This window comes from Agrilus planipennis, unplaced genomic scaffold, assembly GCF_000699045.2.
Source record: "Agrilus planipennis isolate EAB-ADULT unplaced genomic scaffold, Apla_2.0 scaffold35, whole genome shotgun sequence".
Taxonomy (NCBI): Eukaryota; Metazoa; Arthropoda; class Insecta; order Coleoptera; family Buprestidae; genus Agrilus; species Agrilus planipennis.
This window is the reverse complement of record NW_020438957.1, coordinates 198,772-209,884: the sequence shown is the minus strand read 5'-3', so window position 1 is coordinate 209,884 and position 11,113 is coordinate 198,772. Positions and strand designations below refer to the sequence as shown.

Here is an 11,113-nt window from a genome sequence, read left to right as displayed (position 1 = left end):
AACGTATTAGTTGTATGAATTAATTAAGAAAAACAGTCTTCCTCAATTCAAAGCATGCAATTGACTCTAAAGTACAAACATCACCTTCAATGTATACTCATCGCTATACATACATATATTATGAATATTCACATCAGATGTTTCTTTTTTATGCATTTGATTGGTAAACAAGTTCATGCAGACTGAATAAAAACTAGAATTGTTTCCTAATTAAGTAAGAAAACGTGTATCATAGTAATGGTAATAATAATAACAATAATAATACTTAAGTAACGTCAATATTAGATACAGTCCAATTGAAAATCATAAATGATTAAGATTAACACAAAATGCAAAAAGAGACGTAACAATTCTTTATGTTCCATGTATAAACAATTAAAAGAATTTCTTTATATTCGGTTGGTAATCTGAAAAATTTTTGTCGTTGACATATTATCTTAAGGATTAAATTTGTTAATCCTTTCGTCATGATTTATGTAACAAATTTTATCATTTGAAGTTTGGCTCATAGTTTATCCTTTATAAATAAAATTATAACACAGAATTTAAAAATATAAAAACACATGATTCGCAAAAAACTTTCTGTATTGTAGTATCCTTTCTCGGTGACGAGTTATGTTATAAAAGCCTCAATTTAAATAACAAATTTTACTACAATAAATAATCTAGTTTACAATTTTTTTATTTATGATGGTTTTTAAGAGCTTTTAAATTTGGTATCGTCTAAGTTTCTTGACTTAAGTTTTCTAGAAACTAAACAATTGTAAGAGTTAAAGAAACAAACGAATAGCTCAATTTTTTAAAATTATTTATTGAATACTTCTGTCATGATTATACATAATGTCTAATACGTCACGAAGAAATTATTTTAAATTAGTTGTACCTGTTTTACAGAGTGTATACACACCTTTGCACTTATAGATTCAAATGGACTATGTTCTAATCAACTATGAAATTGCTCACTCCACACATACTCAGTAACATAATTGATGTGTTCGTGAAAGCATTATAATAAAATTCGTGTTCGATAAATAGCGATTAGTCCTCGTTAAAAGGGATCAATATTTGTTAGAGGGTAGTTTATAAAAGAAGGTATAAATACTTGATGTACCCACCATGACATTTAATTTTTTACAAACTTTTTACTGGCTCTTGGTAATTAGGTATCTTACATAAAATACTACTAGTATCTAGCAATTATTAATAATAAAAAGATGGACAACATTTAGTAATAAAAGAAAATATGGACGTGTTTCGGGTTTTTTAGTTGGTTTCTTCTATTCTACAATACACCTTACATAGTAGAACGTAAGTTGAATGTGTGCAGTTATTTATGTATATTTTTGTTAATATTTTCGTGCCATAAGATGATGTTGTTAAGTGGTCTGTATATAATTAATGATTGTTTGTTAATATTCTTTAGAAGTTGGCTGTAGATGTTTTATTTATTCTAGCGTTACTCAATGGATATTTTATTTAATATATTCATTATTGTTCCATTTGCTTATACGCGATATATTAAATGAAACTAGAAACAAGTTTTTGTTGTTTATTACCTTAAAAATTTTGTAAAAAGAATAATCATTCAACTTAATAAGCGCACAAGAGTAATGGTTAAATATGCATCAAAATTAAGCAACTATTTTTGCCCAGAATGCGGATACGTAAAAAAGAAGTTATTTTTATTTATCCGATCGTTTGATTCACAGACAAATAATTATTTTCTTCTCGGTTGAAGGTTAACTAGTTTTAATGTAATTAATGTGGTTTACCGCCTGTTGTCATAGTCAACGTGTAAACAATATTGTGTTCTGATTTTATCGGGGAAAATGCATGCCTAAAATGCACTTTTGATATCAGCCGGAATCCAAGGTTTTGTAATAGGTGCATTATAATAATCAATTAATTTCTTCTTGTGTCGGCTAGGAAAGTTGGAAATCGTAAAATACTTTCGGTTACAGTGAAGTGCTATAAAGGTAACAATATAGTAAACACTATGGAAGGTAGAAATATTGTGAAATGTGCTAATACTTAACTAAACGAAAGCAAAAACTATGTATGGTTTCACGAGACCGTTACCAAAGGGTAGAATAAATTGTATACTAAGGGATTAAAACGACGACTCTATTTATAGTTAAAAATAACAATTAATCTTTTCAGTCACAAGGGTATGTGTTCTTTGATTCTCACATTAATACCTCTCCCACTTTACCCAATGTAGAAGGCATCATAAGTTTTACACTGAATTCTGTAAAAAACACATTTTTTGAAAATCCCTACCCTTAGTTAATATTTTCATAGTTACATTAGTTGTTTTATCTCTTCCAAACAAGTTTTACCAATACATAAATTGTATAATAAGTGACATGTATTTTTTATTTGCTTTGACGCTAAAAGCTTATCTATAACAGATGGTTTAAAACCATTATTTACTGCTATATGTTTTGCAATATTAATCTCTTTTATGAAATTAACGTCGATAAAATATTCTTTTAATCTTTTTAATACCGAATGAAGAACTGAAAATAATTGTCGCGTGACGGAAGCTTTATAGGATTTACTGATAACTATTTCAGTTATAACATCAGATACATCAGAATTAGGATTGTACGTGTTTACTAATTACAAAAACTCAACCGAGATTGATAACACGCACCTAGTCAAATTGCATATATCTTTCTTCAGTTACTTTAGATTGTGTGGCTAAGTAGAGGCACAATTCTAACCCTATAGGGGTAAATTTAATGAGCATATCTAAAGATATTACGCGGTTTTTATTGATCATGACAGTTTTAAAATGTTACTATTCGATGTAACACGAGCTAACGTCTACATTAACGTATTGATTATATAAAATATTAATAGCTGCCCCTTTTAAGTTAAAGTGAGCATGATATTACACATTAATTGATGCTAAAAAGGATTCTCTTTACCATCATATGTAAAAAGACAATAAACTCACAAATTGACTAACGATAAGTATTGAAAACAAACAAAAATTATTGGTTGAAATTCGTCACCAAAATAGAAAATGATAGGTGCACAAAATTTATAAATTTCTTTGTTGAAATTAGTGTTCTATTTCGTTATTCATTTATATGAACACACATTTAAAAATCATTTAAGTACTAATAAAAAATGATTTAGTTCTTATATTTGTTGCATAACGTATTTACGAAAAATATTAAAATGCTTATTCTATCTNATCAAACAAATAAAATTAAAATTTTCTTTTGAAAAGTGAAACCATTCCATCAGTATTTTCTTATGACGTTGTCACGTTCAACTATCGTCAGTAAACCGACTTTACAGACAACCGATTTTTTTTATTTATTTACGTTTCGCCCAGCACGCGACTGGGCTCTCTCAAATAGAAACAAAAAGAAAGTGCTTTGATTTCAAACCGAATTGTAAAATAAGGGAAGAATGGTTAATATCATGAAGGGGTAAACTTACTGTATGTAATTGTATCGTTCTATAAATTAAAAACGTAAACAGTATACTTTTAATTACGTATTACTTATATGTTATAAATTCTCTTCTTCAGGTTCTTCTATAATTGTATTGAAATAATTGTTGTGGTTTTAAATAAAGTTTTGTAACTTTTCATGTGTTTACTTTGCGTGAAATATGTAGCTACAAGTAAATAATGTCTCATCGATATCATTCGTTTCTATTTTTGTTTCAGCTTTTGGTATTGGCAGCATGATATATTCTGGGCTGGAGTTTGGACAATACTTCGAACTCGAAAGAAACACAAAATGCCATAACGTCCTCCTTGCTCTCACTCCTGCCACACGAATGGCATTTATTTTTATACAGATGTATTTTATATTCCTAAACAACGAAGTAAGTATAATAAAAAATGTTAGGTCCCCACAGAGTTAATAACAACGTTCTTATACATATGTGCAAAAAGCAATACTTAATTTAGAAAATTACTGACATTCGGAAAGCAGTTTTTGAGACTAAATAAAAATAGTGTTAAATTGTGTTTTGAGTAAGATAATACGGTAAAAAGCAACGGGAACCTCTTCTTTCACTTATTATTATTTTTAGGTTGTTTTATTCGGAACACTTACTAATTATNGTATGTGTTCTTTGATTCTCACATTAATACCTCTCCCACTTTACCCAATGTAGAAGGCATCATAAGTTTTACACTGAATTCTGTAAAAAACACATTTTTTGAAAATCCCTACCCTTAGTTAATATTTTCATAGTTACATTAGTTGTTTTATCTCTTCCAAACAAGTTTTACCAATACATAAATTGTATAATAAGTGACATGTATTTTTTATTTGCTTTGACGCTAAAAGCTTATCTATAACAGATGGTTTAAAACCATTATTTACTGCTATATGTTTTGCAATATTAATCTCTTTTATGAAATTAACGTCGATAAAATATTCTTTTAATCTTTTTAATACCGAATGAAGAACTGAAAATAATTGTCGCGTGACGGAAGCTTTATAGGATTTACTGATAACTATTTCAGTTATAACATCAGATACATCAGAATTAGGATTGTACGTGTTTACTAATTACAAAAACTCAACCGAGATTGATAACACGCACCTAGTCAAATTGCATATATCTTTCTTCAGTTACTTTAGATTGTGTGGCTAAGTAGAGGCACAATTCTAACCCTATAGGGGTAAATTTAATGAGCATATCTAAAGATATTACGCGGTTTTTATTGATCATGACAGTTTTAAAATGTTACTATTCGATGTAACACGAGCTAACGTCTACATTAACGTATTGATTATATAAAATATTAATAGCTGCCCCTTTTAAGTTAAAGTGAGCATGATATTACACATTAATTGATGCTAAAAAGGATTCTCTTTACCATCATATGTAAAAAGACAATAAACTCACAAATTGACTAACGATAAGTATTGAAAACAAACAAAAATTATTGGTTGAAATTCGTCACCAAAATAGAAAATGATAGGTGCACAAAATTTATAAATTTCTTTGTTGAAATTAGTGTTCTATTTCGTTATTCATTTATATGAACACACATTTAAAAATCATTTAAGTACTAATAAAAAATGATTTAGTTCTTATATTTGTTGCATAACGTATTTACGAAAAATATTAAAATGCTTATTCTATCTCATGATTAATCTTTACCAGTAAAACCCGCTTTAAATCTGATATCTGTAAATTGTCAAGCAGGTATTGACTCTCAATACCTGCTAATCGCGTATGTATTTACCTACTGAAGGTTTGACTAAATCCTTTTACAAAAAAATACCATACCTACTTAATTAAATTGTTTGCGAAACCGGACAAAAATTTAATTTTTTAACTGTTTTAAACGGAAAATCTTTTCTTCGGCAAAAAAGGCAAACATAATTCAAACTATGAATTTGTGCAGATTTTCTGCTACATTACCGGACCTATCAGCTTTTGGTTCTTGATTTTACTCGTTCGGATGATAAATCTGTTCCTGTAGTGATTGATAATCCTTGCCGCTGGCAATCAATCAATAGATAGGCAATTTATAAATATTTACCGTTTATCCGATTCTAGCAAAATCATGACGCCTAGTGTAATAGTTCTTCCTGTATACAAGCGTTAAATGATGCTCCAATTATACTTTTGTGAGAGGTTGTAAAAAAGTCGTTAAACCACTGGTTATTTTCTGTGTCTAAAAGTTGCATAATAATACACATACGGATGTGCTTCAAAAGAAAAACATGTTTTCGTATTACAGCTAATACATTTCACTTAATTAGTTTATATTTTAGGTAATGGAAAGATGAAATGGTTTCGCTGATTTAAAAATGATTACTTAAGTGTTGTCTTTGTAAACAAATTAATATCGGTGTATGAATTGATAGAACGGCAGTATTATAGGAAAATATATTTTCAATAATGCAAATCAGCATTGCTCTCGATTGATTAAATTTATAATCACATTTAGTCTCACATCGTTACATTTCATTATTTTATTCCTTAAGTATTTTAATGTGTTTCTGTGATTATCACTTTTAATTTCGTCTGTGATTTTTTTCAACTTAATCTGTGATTTATCTTTATTGCATCCACAACTTTCTGGGCAGATGCACTTGTAAAAATAAAAGCTTATGGACATTTCGAGCAATGGTAAAAACATTAAAAGTCAGCTGCATTATTATTATTACGAGAATCTTCCATCTTTATAAAACTCCTCATACATTCCTTTTTTAGTCTTGTTTAATATAAACAAGCCACATTTTATCACACTATCATAAAGTGAAAAATACAGCTGACATCCCTACACGCTTGTATATTGGTCCAAATAAGAGATAAAACTGAAGACCCCGGAAACGGCTAAACTATTTCCAGGGATCCATCAAATTTGTCGAAGAGTTGTTAATTTTCAAATAGGAAAACGTTATAAAATAAGTCCATCGGTTTTCCACAAAGTTACTAATTATTTATTAGTTATAAAATAATGAACAAGTTAGGTTTAGATATGTCTGGTGGGATAAAAACGTAAGGGAAAAAAATCTGAAGAAGCTGATCCATTTCTCACGGAAATAAAAATTGCAGTCCATAACAATATGGTGATACTAATACAAGAAATCGTAGAGATTGTAGGTCGTGTCTTCCAATTTAGGAAAATACAACAAATCGAAATGGAGTATGTAACGGATTGTTTACAAAGTGTCTTATATCGGTATATGATGTTGTTTAGTAAGTAAAGTGCTTCTGGCTCAACAATTAAAGCAAGCGAAACTTGAATTATTTATACTGCGACAGAGAGAACATGCTCGATCTCTTTTGACGTAGCTTTTTTTTTCAACATCAGCGTCGTCGGAGATAACAGATCCTAAAATATTTAATTCAATTTATGTTTGAAATATTTCTTTAAATAAAAATTTAATACCACTCGTAATTGTAAAATAAGCAACAGCCGCGTAATTTGCTCCAGCGACTATTAAATACCTAATCACAAACACTTAATCATAATTTTGTTGTTATTACCTTGCGTTTTGTAATACTAAAGGGTACAATTACAATTATTTCCTTTCGTAATGTTACACTGTTGCCCTGAGCGCAATATGACGGAGATATAGTGTTTACATTCGCAAATTATGCAAAAACACAAAAAGTAGTTATGTGGTAGAAATAGAAGCCCATAAAGGATTCCAACAGTTTCTTATATGAAAATAAATGAATTAATTTTATCATTCATATTTCCCGCAATTTAAACCGATTTTGGTATCAGTCCTAAATCGGCTCTTATTCTACATTCCTCAAAATTCACCAAAAATTTTTTATTAAATTAAAACCAAGCAGCATAAGTAGGTATTTGTAAAATTGTTCTTGATTAATTCTTCGAATATCGAATTACTGATTCGTGTTTACTTTTTGCTTTTTATCTCAGTTCCCACAAGTAGGAGTTGAAAAATGGAATTAAACACTTTTTTAAGAAGAGACGTCACGGAAATCCTTTTCTCTTTTAAGAAAGTCGCGCTGTAATACGTAAAATACTACAAAATACTTCCCTACATTTTCTAGATAAAATATTGTACCTTGTGGATAATCTTAATTAGTACTTTTAATTATTATTTTAGATACACGACTTTTGTTACTTTTTGCGTGATTAGGTCAAAATCGACCTGATTATAACCACATAATAAGCTAACGCGTGGTGAAATTCTAGTTATTGGTTTAAAAGAAAGTATCATTATTGATTGTAAAACTAAAGACAGTTTATAAGTACATATACAATATTCATAAATATTTCGCACTAATGTTTCGAATCAGTGCACAACATGATACATGTAGGAGTGTTCACATTATTAAACACATCAGTAAACCCTTGGGCCTGTCGCCTGTGGTTTGACAAATGCAACGCCGACGGTTCCCGGTTCTGTAATTCAATGCCTGCTCCCAGCTCGTTTACATTGTGTGTACAAGTCAGCAGCACATAAAACACGAAAATGTAAATATATTTCCGGCTCAGACAGGAGGCCATTCCAGGTCAATATTACGGTCAAACTTACATTCTACTTATTTAGAATTGTGGAGAACCAACAGCGCCGCGACGAAGAACTCTCTCCACTCCCGCACCCGTTTGTATGCGAAAACTTGCGTGCTGTGTTTCAGTAGCCAGTTCTAGAGTTATTTCATCAAACATGCAACGCAAAAATGTGGATACTCACTTACATAATGCATGTAGTAGGTACATTATGCAACCGTTTACCTCTTTTATCAGACATTCAAACACGAATGTGATTAACGTATAAAAAAATGTAGGCGCAAATAAAAGCAGATAATTAAAAAGGTTTTATGTAAATATTGCATGCATTAAACTGTACAAAAACTATTTTTGTGTATTATAAATCTGATACATCTTTTTAATAAAATAAAAAATTAATAATAATTAAATTATGCCTTTATCAGTCAGCAAAAGTGAGTACAGTTTTATCATTTAACGTAATTGAAAGTTCATGTTTCAAGAAAGTCAATATATACCAATATACATCGGCCATTTCTCATATTTCCGTCGACTGTTCACGAACTGTATCACTACATGTTTACCACGAAACGACATGATTGAATTTGTTCCATTAGAAGCACAGCGTCGGTTCAACGCTCCCCTTTGATTTATCTTTATTGCATCCACAACTTTCTGGGCAGATGCACTTGTAAAAATAAAAGCTTATGGACATTTCGAGCAATGGTAAAAACATTAAAAGTCAGCTGCATTATTATTATTACGAGAATCTTCCATCTTTATAAAACTCCTCATACATTCCTTTTTTAGTCTTGTTTAATATAAACAAGCCACATTTTATCACACTATCATAAAGTGAAAAATACAGCTGACATCCCTACACGCTTGTATATTGGTCCAAATAAGAGATAAAACTGAAGACCCCGGAAACGGCTAAACTATTTCCAGGGATCCATCAAATTTGTCGAAGAGTTGTTAATTTTCAAATAGGAAAACGTTATAAAATAAGTCCATCGGTTTTCCACAAAGAAGGAGACAAGCGAGCAGAGTTTAAATACTTATATTGTGTTCATATTTTATATATCGTTTTTTCTAAGCCCTGGAGATTTCGTTTGTTGTTTATTTATGTAAAAAGTAAACTCTACTTTACTGGCATTATTAAATTATAAAACTGTTCCCTTTCTAACTTTAACTTGTCAGAGGTAACTGTAGACTGTAAACTTATACTTAAACCTATGTCATCACCCCTTAAAATAACAGTGATCTATGTTTAATGGTTTATATTTAATTATGATAGTCATGAGAAGACAGATCATTTTCAAAGCTGTGCATATTGTATATATATAGGAATAAATAGACTCGTTAAGAATTCAGAATAACTAATGCGCATTCACATGTTTATGATTAATTATGGAAATAATTTGTCTATTGTGGTATAATTGCTACATACTTTTTTTGTTTTTAGCAAATGAAGATTTACAAGCACAAGTTAGCTGCCAGATTTGGTCTGATGCATATGATCGGTACAAATCTATCCGTATGGTTGAACGTTTTAGTTCAAGAGACCAAACATGAAATCCTGACGTTCTACAATCCTGAGAACAATTCCTTAAGAATTTCTCATCGATTGGCTTTCAAAAACAACATATTTCAATTTCCTCACATGTCACAGCCCGACAATGTCACTGATAATAATAAGCATCATATAGTCGCCAGAGGGTTGAAAGGACCCCATCGGATATACGAATGTAGAAGAACGAACGTCCTGGGAACGTTAGTACAAGATGCGTCTCCTTTCTTGTTCCCTTGTACCATTGAATACAGCTTAATATGTGCCGCCATCCTGTACGTCATGTGGAAATCCATTTCGAAACTTCCCATCCCCAATATGAACGGGGAAAAAAAGAAGCTGGAGCACGCTTACAGGAGAAGTCCTCATCACTATTCCGTCGATTGTGCAAGGGCCCATAAAGGTTTATTCGTTGGTATTTTACTTCTAGTTATGACCATAATTTCCCTTATTTTGTTCTTTGTTTTAATATCGCGACAGGAGTTCGCAGCTGTGGCACTTATTGAGGTCAATATTTGCGAGCTGACCCTTTACGGAATGGCCTTCTTGGCCACGTTGATAGGCATGTGGCAGATACGTCAACTCAAATACGACGGCAGTCGTAATCTTCAATTAGACAATATTTTACTTGTGGGGGCGCAAACGGGGATGTTTATTTACAGCATGTTTACCATCATCGGGGGTCAATTTACGATAGAGAAAAACACAATACTCACCCTAATAACGGCTTTGGCGTCCGTTCTCCAAACAACCTGCCAAACTATTTTTATTCTCGACGCTTCGAGACGATCTTGCGTGACGCCAGATCAAATTCGGAAGAAACCGGGGAGGGAAATTGTCACATTCTTATTGGTGACGAATTTGGCGATGTGGGCCCTAAACACGTTAGAAAAGTCTAGGGCAGATTCCCATCCGATTCAATTACATTTCTACGGCCTTTGGGCATGGACGATTATTACACACGTTTCCATGCCGTTGGCAATTTTCTATCGATTCCATTCCACTGTATGCCTTTGCGAAATTTGGAAGAGGGCGTACAAAATTAAACCGACGTACATGTAGGGGTTAGCAATCGAATGTGGCATTAGTTGCCACATGTGATAATTACCAAAGATCGGCGATTGTAGTGTTGCCCAAACGCAAGAACAAGACGAGACTTAGCCAGTCTTGGTCTTGGTCTTGCGCCAATACACCTGGTCTTGGTCTTGGTCTTGGTCTTGCGCTCCCAGTCTTGGTCTTGGTCTTGGTCTTGCAGCAAGAGTCTTGCAAGTCTTGCAATTACCTATTAGTCTATTACTATTTATTAAAGTTTACTTTAAATCCTAGAAAAACGTATTAGAATTGGAACATTGTGAGCTTGAATGAATATAGCCATAGTAAAGATCAAGCAGATTAATAAATAACTGAAGATTTGATAAGAAATTCGAAAAATCAACTGACCTATATGTCGTTTTCCATGGAAGTAACTGTTTCTTAATAAACATTTATGATCCTTGCTTTCTACCGCGCCGCCTCGCCACGTGCCGGCTCTATGATAAGGATGCCGCCGCAAATCAAACAATAATATAAAGCGTGTAAAA

At 31.6% G+C, this 11,113-nt stretch overlaps 1 protein-coding gene across 1 annotated transcript in view; it reads left to right on the top strand.

The window, feature by feature from the left end:
• The window catches only part of LOC108744811 (proton channel OtopLc-like), a 47,747-nt gene extending 37,023 nt beyond the window's left edge, over positions 1-10,724 (top strand). Inside the window, exons 6-7 of the mRNA XM_025975081.1 lie at positions 3,689-3,849; positions 9,429-10,724. Coding sequence (XP_025830866.1) covers positions 3,689-3,849; positions 9,429-10,595 — 1,328 coding nt within the window. The 3' untranslated portion in view covers positions 10,596-10,724. The remainder of the gene's footprint in view (positions 1-3,688; positions 3,850-9,428) is intronic.
• Positions 10,725-11,113: the final 389 nt, after the last annotated feature.